Source organism: Cyprinus carpio, chromosome A16, assembly GCF_018340385.1.
Source record: "Cyprinus carpio isolate SPL01 chromosome A16, ASM1834038v1, whole genome shotgun sequence".
Lineage (NCBI taxonomy): Eukaryota > Metazoa > Chordata > Actinopteri > Cypriniformes > Cyprinidae > Cyprinus > Cyprinus carpio.
Genome location: NC_056587.1, coordinates 17,836,944 through 17,851,172, shown reverse-complemented (window position 1 = coordinate 17,851,172; position 14,229 = coordinate 17,836,944). Strand labels below are relative to the sequence as shown.

The 14,229-nt window shown below is 35.4% G+C and overlaps 1 protein-coding gene across 1 annotated transcript; it reads left to right on the top strand.

The window, feature by feature from the left end:
* Positions 1-42: 42 nt before the first annotated feature.
* LOC109053455 (thrombospondin-3a-like) lies at positions 43-13,896 on the top strand. Its single transcript, XM_042773317.1, has 24 exons — positions 43-58; positions 600-827; positions 1,674-1,880; positions 2,204-2,457; positions 3,115-3,217; positions 3,322-3,348; positions 3,439-3,521; positions 3,599-3,650; positions 4,782-4,930; positions 5,110-5,250; positions 5,915-5,989; positions 6,068-6,220; positions 6,810-6,920; positions 7,299-7,406; positions 7,734-7,893; positions 7,983-8,101; positions 8,604-8,656; positions 8,838-9,040; positions 9,122-9,300; positions 10,032-10,080; positions 10,158-10,354; positions 10,450-10,622; positions 13,195-13,334; positions 13,510-13,896. The coding sequence occupies exons 1-24, from the start codon at positions 43-45 to the stop codon at positions 13,569-13,571; spliced, it is 3,042 nt and encodes a 1,013-aa protein (XP_042629251.1). The 3' UTR covers positions 13,572-13,896.
* Positions 13,897-14,229: the final 333 nt, after the last annotated feature.

The following is a 14,229-nucleotide window of genomic DNA, read 5'->3' as shown; positions in this document are numbered from 1 at the left end:
TCTTATGGTATTAACCATGTATATTATTTTAAGTATTCAACCATGGAGTACATAACAGGTATTTAAAATACACCGGAAAGTGGTGTTGGATTTACTTATAATCAATTGTCACAGTTACATTTCACAAATAATTTCAGTAACACGTTAATTAATTGTGAAATTAAGTTATTAGAGACTTTTACCAGAGATAAAAAAAAAAAAAAAAAAAAAAAAACATTATCACAAAAGTCTACCAGAGTATTGATATGTATACATGTACCAGATTGGTATTTTTTTTGATGCCAAGCAGACACTTGCAAACGGAAGTCACGTCCATTTTAATGGGTAACCATAGCAACAGTGCGATGAGAGCGGTACATCGGAAGAACATTATTAATATTTTTGAAAACATTATATTATATGTATATCGCGTAAAGATTGAAAAATCTTTAAGATAATTTACCTTGCTACAATTTTTTTTAGTTTCGCGAGACTTGCTACGAAACCAATGCAGACACTCGCCACATGACTTGTGCTACTTTGTATCTCTCTCTCTCTCTCTCTCTCTCTCTCTCTCTCTCTCTCCGTCTCTCTCTCTCCGTCTCTCTCTCCCTCTCTCTCTCTCTCTCTCTCTCTCTCTCTCCGTCTCTCTCTCTCTCCTGCACACACAGCGCAGGTTTGTTCCAGTGGAAATATTTCGTGTTTCAATGCATCGCTGACGACTCTGTTCTGGATATTTTCTTCATCACTTTTGCGTGTATTATATGTTAACATGAAGGTTTGGGTGAGTCTCTTCGTGTTTACGTTCGTCTGGTTCGCAGAGAGCGCACAGAAACAAGACGTACCGGGTAAGTATTCAGATTTTTTTTTTTTTTTTTTAACTTTCATAACTTTCATAATTAGTTACACTAGCCTCCCTCGGGTAGTTATCAGTTACAAACTTTATATTTCCTATATAATGTATTCGCTCTGTTTTGAGAAAATTTGAGAAACATTTTTACCTCGTCCAGTTTCATAAAAGCTCTGATAGATGAAGAGTCAGTGGACATGATGAGATGAGGTTATTCGAGGAGACTGTAGTAGCTACCAGGCTATAGTAAATTCCTCATTTACTCACTCTCATGATGTCAGGTTTTTTTTCAGTGGGTCACTTCACCCATTTCACAAACATAATCTGAATGATTAATTCACAAATAGGTCTGATCCAGTTCAACTAACCGACTTTTGAACAATTTTACTAATTTTAATTGTTTAATTTTTATTTAACCAGCCAAAAAACTTAAGAACAAGACGGTCTGGGAGGGGAATGAGAGCTATTAAGAATTATTAAAAATAAATGGATTACACCAGGTGGTAAATAGAATAATGATACATAATAGAAATTATGTATTAGAAAAGACATAAATAAATTCTAAAAAATTTGCTAAGATAAGAGAATGGAATTATTGGTCATTATTAAAAAACCTTTACCGTTCAAAAGTATTGACTACTTTTGTGGTGCTTTTATTGCTTTTCATTTTATTTCTTATTAGAGTTTGAAAGCTGTGGTCACTATAAATTGTACAATAAATGAGTAAAGTATTCTGCAGAAATTCTCCATTCTCGGGAGAATATCAGCATATGCATTTGGAACAACGTGGCTGTATTCATTAACTGTTCCTTTATTTCTGGCTATCTCTGTTTCTGTCTGTCAGTGATAGACGTGTTGAGTTTGGAGGATGTGAAGCAGACCGTGGCTGCGGTGGAGAAGATCTCTTTAGCTCTGAAGACTCTCAGTGATGTGTATGTGATGTCTTCCTTCCGGCTGCCTCCTAAACTGGGAGGAGTTCTGCTGGGCCTCTACAACAAGCAGGATAACAAGAAATACCTGGAGGTTGCCATCATGAGCAAGATTAACAAAAGTAATAACTGTTTCTTCTTTTTTTTTTGTAATCTATAATCATAAACAACTTGCTTTTTCTCTGAAATAGCTTTTCTTTTTCATTGACATCACTGCGTTGGCTGTTTCGTATTGTTGACCAACATCCAACAGCTTGTTGCTTATTGTTTCAACATATGTGCGTTCAGATTTGACTCCATTTTGATATAGAATACCCCCTTTTAACCACCCAATCATTTGTTTTCTCATTGAATATTCTGTTTCACTTATAAATACATTAGAATAAAATGGGTTGCGGATGTGGTGTCTGCTCAGAACATCTCTAAAAGGTTTTTTTTACTGTAGTTCTGGTCCGGTATGTTCGTGAAGATGGGAAGCTGCACACAGTCAATCTGCAGAGCCCAAATCTGGCAGACGGACGGTCTCAGTCTGTTATACTCCGTGTCGGTGGCCTGCGCAGAGAGTACCTGAGCCTCGAACTCTATGTGAACTGTCGTCTGGCTGACTCCGCCCAGCGGCTGCCCCCATTGGTCTCTCTGCCAAGAGATGCAGAGCTGGTGGAGATTCGTAATGGCCAAAAGGCATACACTCGGATGCAGGTGAGACCAACATAATATGACCTTGATAATATGATGACTTCATTATGTTTTCACAATACCTGGACTACCATTCACAAGTTTGGGGTCAAATGTGATTTTTAATCAAAAATGTTAAAATTGTGATTTAGTTATTTATTTATTTATTTTCAGTTTAAAATAACTGAAAATATTATAATTTTAAAATTTTATATATTTCTGTAATGGCAAAGCTGAATTTTGTTGATTTGTTGATTTCACATGATCCTTTAGAAATCATTCAATCAAAAAATACTATCAATGTTAAAATAAAAAACAGTTATGCTGTTTATATTTTTGTGGTGGAAACTGATATACTTTTTTAAAAAAAATTCAGGAATCTTTGATAGGTGAAGTTTAAAGGTTCAGCATGTATTTGAAATAGAAATATTTTGTAACAATGTAGAAGTCTTTACTATTTTGATCAATTTAATGCATTCTTGCTTAGTAAAATCTGGCCCCAGATTTTTGGGCAGTAGTGCGTACTATTATTCTTTCCGTGGATTTTTTTTTTTTAAATATATGAACTGTGTGAATTTTAATGAAATAAGAGCTTAGATGGTTAGATTGGTTAAGAACTGAAATGCGGATATGAAGGATAATATTATATCAATACTATAATCAAATGTTTTTTTCTTCCAGGGTTCAGTGGAGTATCTTAAAGTGTCACTAGGGGGCACTGTTGCCCAGGCTGGGGCTCTTACTGACTGCCCCTTTCAGGGAGACGCCTCTTCATATAACATAGGTTAGCCAGCAACACAGGATTGTACATGGAGCTTGAATATGCAGGATTTTGATTGCTTGTGAAGTCTATGTCTGAAATATTTTTGTTTAAACTTTGTTTTTCAGTGAACGGTGAGGTTAATTCTATTCTAGGTGAGTCGGAATTGGTGAAGTCATGATATCCAATGTGTTTGTTTTTTATTTATTGATTTAATTTGAAGATAATTGATTCTTTTTGTACAGGTGACCACACTAAAGCTCTGATTGGGCAGTTGATCATCTTTAACCAGATCTTGGGAGAGCTGAGAGAGGACATCAGAGAACAGGTGTGAGTGAGTTAGTGTGTATATGTGAGGGAATCTGTTCTGAACATGTTTGATTTATTTGTTTTTGCACTGTTTAGGTGAAAGAAATGTCTCTCATCAGGAATGCTATTCTGGAGTGCCAGATGTGTGGTGAGGAGCAACATCAAAGCATAATACCAACCTGACAAAGCAACAAAAAACAGTTTTCGGTCCTATTTGTAGTGATAACAGTTGGGTTAAGAAAAAGAGTGATAGCCAAACTAGTTGTTTGTCATGCCTTTGTACATACCAAAGGATTCCTGACAACATTAATAGATGTATACTATTATAATACAATCTGTTTATTACATGTGATCAGTGAGTGAGTGAAAACACTATCATTAAATGTCTGTGGTTGGTAAGTTTTTAAAAAAAAAGTCTATTATGCTCAATAAGGCTGTATTTATTTGATAAAAAAAAAAGAAGTGAAATATTATTATATTTTAAAAATATGCAAAGCTGAATTTTCAGCATCATTTCTCCAGTCAGTGTCACAGTTTCATCCTTCAGAAATTATTTTAACATGCTGATTTGCTGCTCAAGAAACATTTCTTAACATCATCATCGTCATTTTGAAAATTAATGGTTAATGTTTTTGTGAAAGCTATGATAATTTTTTGTCATTTTGTCAGGTTTGTATGATAAATTGAAAATTCAACAGCATTTCATTGAAATATAATTTTTTTTGTTTTGTTAAATGTCCTTTAATCAATTTAATGCATCTTTGTTTAATATAAAAGTATTAATTTCTTTAACAAAAAAATCATGCTGACCCCAAACTTCTCAATGGTAGTATGTCATTACTTTTTTGCCTACACATTTAACAGTTTAGAAAGAAGGTGAAATATGTATTAAAACTGCTAAAATAATACCTGTTTTCAAACAAATTTGAAAATTGTCTCCCATTTTTCAGGCAAACTAAAAGACTCTCCACAAACCTTCCAGTATTTAACACAGCACACTCTATAGAATGTTTCCCATAATCCCATAATAGAAATTCAGTAATGAGCTCTTGTGAAAATTTAGAAATGTTTATCTCTGCATAATTCTGTTTCAGATAGTACTTTTTAATAGTAGGATGTATGGCATGTACACTATGTATGCGGGAAGCAGTATTCTAATATTCCATTGCAAATATATCCAGACAGAGGGCTTTAAATTCTTTTGTGTATGTATAATTTACATGATATTAGATTCCTTCAGCTTATTGACTTATTATGATAATATGTCTCTTTGTTTTAGGATTTCATGAGCCGCGTTCACGCTGTCAGCCCAACCCCTGCTTCAAGGGCGTGGCCTGCATGGAGACGTTTGATTTCCCAGGGTACCGCTGTGGCCCCTGTCCGGAGGGCATGATAGGGAACGGCACACACTGTCAGGATATAGATGAGGTAGGTGAGGGCATTTAGCGCTGGTTTTATCTTTGTATACTGATAAGTCTTGGTCCAGAAACCACTGTAACTGTTTATGTCCATGTTCCAAAGAGTCTTGAATAAAGATGCCTTTGTTTTTTATTCATAAGTGTTGTTTTGCTAAAGCTGTTTCATATTAGCATGTCTCTCCCCATCAGTGTGCAGAGGCTCAGCCGTGTTACACACCAGGCGCATGTGTCAACACAGCAAAAGGGTTTACCTGTGAGCCCTGCCCACCCGGACTCTGGGGTCCTCCTCTCTCTGGATTCGGTGTGGAATATGCTAAAAGTCACCGTCAGGTACCGTGCATTTATTTGATCAGAGATACAGTAAAAACAGTAGTATTGTGAAATATTATTACAATTTAAAATAACTGTTTTCTATTATAATATATTTAAAAATGTGATTTATTCCTGTGATGGCAAAGTTGAATTTTCATCATCATTACTACAGTCTAAAGTGTCTCATGATACTTCAGAAATCATTCTAATATGCAAATTTTTCTGCTCAAGAAACAGAAATAGAAAGTTCAAAAGAACAGCATTTATATGAAAAATAAATCTTTTGTAACATTTTAAATGTTTTTACTGTCATGTTTTAATCAATTTAATGCATTGAAAGAAAAAAAATCCTTTGTTCTTCATACAAAAATGCATTTGATAGGTTAATTTTGAATGCTAGTGTCTATAATTAATCATTTTAGCCAGATATTTGAGCAGGTGCAAGCAGCTGGTGTATCAAAAAAAATGGCAAAACTTTTCAAATAAAGGTGAAATAGTGATTTTTGGAGGAATATATAATTCAAATGTTCATTTGAATGTCAGTGTGTAATGTGCTAAGAGTCACCACCAGGTACAGTGTCCCCAAAAAAACTATTAAGACACTTAAAAATGCATTTCCATTAGATAGTAAAATGGCAAAACAAATAGCACTTAATGTCTTTTTCTAATGAATTTGTTTCAGGAATGCTCTGATATAGATGAATGTCTTGATTTGGCCAATGCCTGCACACCCAACTCCATCTGCATCAACACCATTGTGAGTCCAGTCCTTTTTCTCTGAAATCATGCAGAGTGTATATGTTAACGCTTTTTAACTACTTCTCCCTTCTCTTAGGGATCATATCGATGCGGTCAGTGCAAGGTTGGATATGTTGGGAATCAGACAACTGGATGTTTCCCTCGGAAATCGTGTGCTACGCTCAGTTTCAACCCCTGCGACACTAACGCTCACTGTATCATTCAGCGGAACGACGACGTTACCTGCGCTGTATGTCTCCTCAGTTACCAGTATAACATGTGTCCTAACCAGACGAGATGTGTAAAGATTTCAGAGACAAGCAGTTTATCTCACAATCTCATCCAATCAGAATGTATTCAATTCTTAAAACAATAGTTCAACCAAATCTGAAAATTCTATTATCAGGTATTCATGTTCACATTGTTTCAAATCTGTATACTTTTCTTTCTTCTGTGGAACATAGTCTCAGTTTTGGTTACCATTGACTTCTACTGTTTGGACAGAAAGCAGTGTTTGGTTACCAGCATCTTCAAAATATCTTCTTTTGTGTTCCACAGAAGAAAATAAGACATACGGGTTTGAGATAATGGTGAAATTTTTTTCTATTTGGGTGAACTGTACTTTTTTTAATGTACAATTGCGTGGAGCAGGATTTTGAACCAATGAGGTTTCACAGTGGGCGGGGCTACTGAGAGCAATGGAATATAACTGACAAGATGCCCTGTCACTCATAACTTATCAAGGCTTAGGACTAAAAAGAAATCAGATTTACATATCATATCATATCTTTATTACATCATTCTCAAGTTTTCTGGTAATTTCTGTCTGATTCTCTTAGTGTAATGTGGGATGGGCCGGTAATGGTCACACCTGTGGTAAGGACACGGATATTGATGGTTATCCGGATCGCTCCTTGCCCTGCATGGACAATGACAAGCACTGCAAACAGGTCTGCAACTCACAATCTTTTAACACACAATGCACACACTGATGCTGTATAAACATTCACTGAATTGATGTGACTCTCTGATGTGACCATATTATATTTTATATACTGATGGTTTATAGACTTGATTCTTTCCAGTTCATGTACCATTGTTCATACATCTTGTACATTTCAGGGAAATTAAGCTATTCATCCTAGAAGAGGTGATGTGTTTACATAGACCAAGTTTGTTTTGCATTTGTTTGGACTTTTATATGATAGATTCACCGTAGATTGCAGTCAACTTTTCCCAAGTCTGAACATAGGATTTTATGCTCTTTATGCTCTTATTCAGTTGCTTCAAGTGTTGCTCTATGGATATTCATATTCTGTGTTTTTCAGGACAACTGCATCTTTACGCCCAACTCCGGTCAGGAAGATGCAGATAATGATGGGATTGGAGACCAGTGTGATGAGGATGCAGATGGCGATGGAATAAAAAATGTAGAGGTGTGTTTGTGGCCCACATTGGTATAAGAAACTAAAATTATTAAAAATAATTTTCATTATCTGAAATAAAATGAAATATAAATGTTAGCTAAAAACGTTAAACTTCAAAACTTCAATGAAAATTAGAAAAGCAAATGTTGCCTGGGAATGAGTACTAAAAAAAAAAAAAAAACCTGATATAAAATAAATTGAAGCAATATAGAAATATAAAAAGAAACTAATAACATGACAAAAGCACATAACAAAATTACTAAAATTTGCTTAAGATTTTTAGATTTATATATTAATAAATACTATGAAAAAGGATTTTTTTTCTTTTTTTTTCAGGATAATTGTCGGTTGGTTTCCAATAAAGATCAGCAGAACTCTGACACTGATTCATTTGGTGACGCATGTGATAACTGTCCCACCGTTCCCAACATTGACCAGAAAGACACTGACAATAACGGAGAGGGAGATGCATGCGATGACGACATCGATGGAGATGGTAAAGACGGTTCAGATTGATGAATTGATCTGCTCTGTGTCCCTGCAACATCATCCTCTGAGAATGTGATGTGTGTGGATGTTTTGCAGGAATCCAGAATGTGCTGGATAACTGTCCCAAAGTGCCAAACCCAATGCAGACGGACCGAGACAGAGACGGAGTGGGTGATGCATGTGACAGCTGTCCTGAGATCAGCAACCCCATGCAGGTACTGAATTACATCTTAGTTTATATTAAACGTTTATACTTTATGCATTGATGGAGTCTCAAAGACAAAATTATCATTTTTGGGTGAACTCTTAATGTCATTCCAAACCTGTGTTTCTTTCTTTCTTTTGTGGACAAGAAAAGAATGCCATATTTGACTTCCCCTCCCAATTTTGGTCTGTTCCTTATACAAAGCTATCATATGGTTTCAGAAGACTTTAAATATAGCTTTTTAGGTTTTTATTTATTTCTCATTTTGATTAGTTACCAAGTATTTGTATTTTATTTCAACTTTATTTCAAGTAAAAAACAAATGTTTATAATAGTTTTAATTTTAGTTAATGATAATAACAAAACTTTTGTTAACTGTTTGTTGAAGGGAACTATGCCTTTAACAAATCATTTGAGTAATTGAAAAACAGCTTGCTTTTGCAGTCTTGTATATGTAGTTGTATATCATTAATTGTATTATTGTATAATAATCTCAATTATTACTGTTGCAGACAGATGTAGACAATGACTTAGTCGGGGATGTTTGTGACACCAATCAAGACACGTGAGTAAACACAACTCAAATGTAAATTCAAACATAAATCACACATTTAATAGATTATTTATTGACTCATTAACCTGTATATAATAAGACTGCTGCCCTCTAGTGTCTGATAGTTGCTCATATAGTTTTTCATCTCAGACACACATTTCAGCTCATGGTGTTTAATGTTGTGTGTTTTCAGTGATGGAGACGGACACCAGGACACTCGAGATAACTGTCCCATCATTCCAAACAGCTCTCAGCTCGACTCGGACAATGACGGCATCGGAGATGACTGTGATGATGACGACGATAATGACGGGGTGCCAGACAATCACGCCATCAATGGCATCGGACCCGATAACTGCAGACTCATTTCCAACCCCAATCAGAAAGACTCAAACAGTAAGAGCATTCATATTCACTGATGGCGAATAATCCTTCTGATTTATGACTCACGTTATTATTATTTCTCTTGTCGTTTAGGTAACGGAGTCGGTGACGTATGTGAGAATGACTTTGACAATGATGCGGTGATGGATTTGATTGACGTGTGTCCAGAAAGTGCTGAAGTCACACTTACAGATTTCAGAGCCTATCAGACAGTCATTCTGGACCCAGAGGGTGACGCTCAGATCGACCCGAACTGGGTGGTGCTCAATCAGGTAAAGCATCATGGGATGCATCATCCTATTAGTGTTCCTGTAGCTCAAGTGGTAGAGCATTGCGTTACCAAGCGCAAGGTTGGGGGTTCGATTCCTCGGGAACACATGATAGATTAAAATTGATAGCCTGAATGCACTGTAAGTCGCTTTGGATAAAAGCGTCTGCTAAATGCATACATTTATTTATTTATTTATTATGTTTAGGTGCCTTCTGGCTTCAAGTGTGAATGAAACATACATTACATGAGTGTTTAGCACTCCATAATGTTCAAATTGCTTGATTTAGCATAAAAACATACTAAATAAATAAATAATACTCCTCTCTAAAGAAATTTGAAGTACACATTTAAGAATCTGAATATTACAGCTTGTTTTTTCTCAGTGGATGCATACAAGGCTCATATTTAAAGATATATTAAAGGCATTGACTTGATTTTTGATTTTGCATAGCTCCTGACAAAAAAAATTAAGAAATTATTGTCACTATCAGATATTTATAACAAAACAGAGGTCAAAAATTGAAGTTCATGACTCTGTCCTTTGTAATGATTTATAGTTTGTCAAATTTAAATTTAAAGACTTATTACTTTACTTATGCTGCACATAGAAATTAGTCTATAAATGGTTATGAATAATGTCATGCATATAGTTTAAAGATGAAGTCTGTAATTTTCTGTACTTTTCTATGTGGTAATAAAGAATGAATTAATACAGATGAATTTATGTTTTAGGGTATGGAGATTGTTCAAACCATGAACAGTGACCCGGGCTTGGCAGTGGGTGAGTTTGGTTTCAGATTTCAGAAGCTAAATGCCCAGTGGACTTGGAAATGCAAACTGTAAATCGGTTCTCCACAGGTTACACAGCGTTTAACGGTGTGGACTTCGAGGGAACATTTCATGTTAACACCGTGACTGATGATGACTATGCCGGCTTCATCTTTGGCTATCAGGATTCATCTAGTTTCTATGTGGTGATGTGGAAGCAGACCGAACAGACATACTGGCAGTCGATACCCTTCAGGTCCATGGCTGAACCAGGCCTGCAGCTCAAGGTGAAAATGTTGCCTTTGATTCATGGAAATATATTGGCTCGCTAATGTCCAAATGAGCTTTTGGGGAAGTAAGACTTGAAACTGTGTTTGCGTAGGCGGTGAAGTCTCGTACAGGCCCCGGCGAGTTTCTTCGTAATGCTCTGTGGCACACGGGGGATACGGATGGAGAGGTGAAACTGCTCTGGAAAGACCCACGAAATGTCGGCTGGCAAGATAAAACCTCGTACCGGTGGCAGCTCATCCATCGGCCTCAGGTCGGCTACATCAGGTGAGACCTCCTACAATTGGGGATAATTGTGTAGCGACACAGTTTGCACTGCTGTTTAAAAGTTTTATGTCAGAAAAATAAAAAAAATAAACAGGGATGCATTTAATTGATCACAAGTGACAGTAAAGATATTTATAATGTAACAAATGATTTCTATTTCAAATGAATGCTGTTTTTTGACATTTCTATTGAAAGTAAGTTTAGTAAAAAAATCAAGGTTTCCACAAAAATATTAAGCAGCTCAACTGTTGTCAAAATTGATAATATTAAGAAATGTTTCTTGAGTACCAAATCAGCATATTAGAATGATTTCTGAAGGATCATGTGAGAATGAAGACTGGAGTAATGAGTTGTTTTAAAACTAAAATCATAAAAAAATAAAAAAATTGTTAATTGAACTAAAATAAACATAAACTCAAAATAAAAGATGAGTTAGAGAAACGTTTTTCATTTATTTTAACTTCATGTACTTAAGTAAAACTGAAATCAAAATTAATAAAAACATTATAGACATAACTGAAAAAAACTAATAAAATTGACAAAAACAAATTTGCTAAAAATTTTAAATGAAAACAGAAAATATTAAAATATTAAAATATACTCAAAATATTAATAAAATCTATTTTGGTATCTCAGTGATACTAAAATAAATATTACTGTTTTTACTATATTTTTAAACAGATAAATGCAGCCTTGTGAGCCAAAAACATGAAAAAAGTTTTTGAATGTGATGTAAATTGTTGTAAACACCACCTTTTTTTAAACTTTTTTTTTTTTTTAGAAAATATTTTAATTGACTGCATGCCAAAAATGTTAAATTAAATTAAATTCAATTATATTTAAACTGGTGTATTCCTTTAGTAAAAGTAATAGGGTGTTTGTCCCTGCTGAAACAACTTTTTTGTTTGTCCAGTTGTGGGTCGCTTTTGTCGTCACAAGAGGGCGCAATACCAGCCTAATAGTGAGTTTTATTGACTGCACTGGCAGCGGATGGAAGCTTGTGCTGGTATACTGGAGAGAGGGTGGTGGGGGCGTATGACTAGTTATCCTTAAAATTTCTTCTCAATTGCCCCCTCCTCTTGCCCCCTCACACCCCTGAGACTCTGCTGAGTGGTTGGGCCCCTGGCCGCCCTTTGTTGTGGTTGCTATGCCAATGAAATCCTTGGCAAGAATTTTCTTGGTGGCTGTTCATATGCAGATCCAACGGAAACTACTGTAGTGGACGGGCCATTAAAAAAAGAGAGAGAACGGAGCACAGAAGACAGTTAAACATGTATCGTGCATGATTTCCTGTACTGTGTAAATTCTTGGCATTGTGTTGTATAAGTGAGTTCCAGCAAATGCACAAAATTTGTTTTAAAATGTGTCATGACAGAAAATGACTACAGTAACTTCTCATTTGATAGTTAAGCAGTTCTGAAGCTTTCCAACTTTGAGTCTACATGATTATTGAACACTTCAGATCAGAACTTTCCAAAGTTTCTAGTAGTTATAAATACCTACAGAAGGAGAGAGAGAGCTGTGTGGTGCCCAATATGTGTGTGTGTGTATACGTACAAGTGTATGCACAGTTTTGTGAGACAACGTGTAGCTGAGGCTTTGTAAGGGCCCTTTCAAACACACACAAATAATGATTTGTGTTTTGTGTTAGGTGTGAGTAGAGCACAGTACGGACACACAGTAAGTGACATTTGACTGTGCTGCAGACATGTTCCACTCATACATAATGCAATTTAAGTCCGGCCTGCTGCTAAATCAAATCAGATCTCATTTATTATCAGGTAATTAGAGGGTGAGCAGGTGGAGTTTAGCAGCAGCTCTCGGCTTCATTCAGATCCGAATATTCTAGAACAACGGTTCTGGGTTCTGCCGGGTTGTGACCCAAAATTGGGTCAACAATGCTAAATGTGAATAATAAAAATCAACTAACCTTTTATGTGTGCATTTATGATGGCAAAATAAAGAGGGTTTTAAGTGGGAGGAGAAATTTTTCCAATTTTGATCGTGTCCAACAAGACTCTAAAATACTTTGGTGCACATTTATTTTTCATTTGGTAGAAGATGATCTTTTTAAATATTTTCTACATTTGAATAATTACATTAATATAGTTTTACAGAGAAAGAGATTTGAAATATGTTTTATGCTCACCAAGGATGCATTTATTTGATCAAAAATGCTGTGAAGTAGTAATATTGTGCATTATTATAATTTAATTTTTTTTCTTTTTTTAATATATATTAAAATGTCATTTATTCCTGTGATGGCAAAGCATTTCTCCAGTCTTCAGTGTCACATGATCGTTCTGAAATCTGTAATGTATTAAATATATATATTCAAAATTATAAATATATCTATTTGCAGTTTGTGGTAATATTAATGAATTTCAACGCTTAATCTCAAGGATGTTTTTGCTCATTTTGCATGATAAATAATTTTGGTGTGGTTCACTTGGTGTTCAGTATTAAATCTAGATCCAGTTGAGAATTGCTAATCTTGAGTCCTGCACAGTAGTATTGTACAGTCACATATAAGAGGGCTTTCATGTGTGTTCATGTTGTGCTCCTGTTGCAGGGTGAAGCTGTATGAAGGCACAGAGATGGTGGCTGACTCCAATGTTGTGATTGACACCAGTATGAGAGGGGGGCGCCTGGGCGTCTTCTGCTTCTCTCAAGAGAACATCATTTGGTCCAATCTGCGCTACCGCTGTAACGGTAAAGATGAATCCACTCTTTGATATTTAAATATTGATCCCCAGACCCTCAAAGTCTTCAAGAAATCAAAAATCTATAAATTCTGAATAAATATGTTTATTGACAAAAAATAAAAACGGCATTACAACACTAAAAACAACGCACTCACAAAGCAAATGAAACATATCTTTTCCAGATACTGTTCCAGAGGACTTCAGTACACATCGTAAACAGGTTCTAATGCACATAAAGGTTTGAGGGGAGTGAGACGCCCTCCGTCTCTCTCTCTAGACCCTCTGAAACCCAGCGTGGGGCCACTGAACTCCTGTGTGCGAGGGGCCAAACAACCAGGACAGAGGAGAGATTTACCCAGCGTCTGTGTCACTCTGGATGAGGAGACTGAATGAAAGGAGAGAAAAGACTTTTATTTTACGTGTTGTGTGTTTATGTGTCATCTCGGGGCTGTATAATGTGTGAGTATGAGTGTATGTTTGAGAGAGTCCTGTAGCGTGTGTTTACATTAACAAATGTCTTAAAATAAAGGGATTTGATGTATTTTCTAGAACACAACAAATACCCAACAGTACCATGGCTCTATAATCATTATTAATACATGACAAAAACAGAAATCAATTCTAAAAATACCAAAAATGACAGTTTAATATGTCAACTCCAGAATTCTCCTGTTCTGTATGCCGTTAATGATGAATGAGAGCTAAGCTCAAGCATATGTATAGAAATATATTAATTTAACATTAGTTTAAATAAAATTATATTAAACATTATATTTGAATATATTAATTGATATTCAAATACACTCAAATTACAAATCTATGCTATGTTTGGAATAGCTTGTTTGTATACTCTCAAACACAGTATGTGAATTTTCTGTATGCATAAATTCACAAACTCCTGA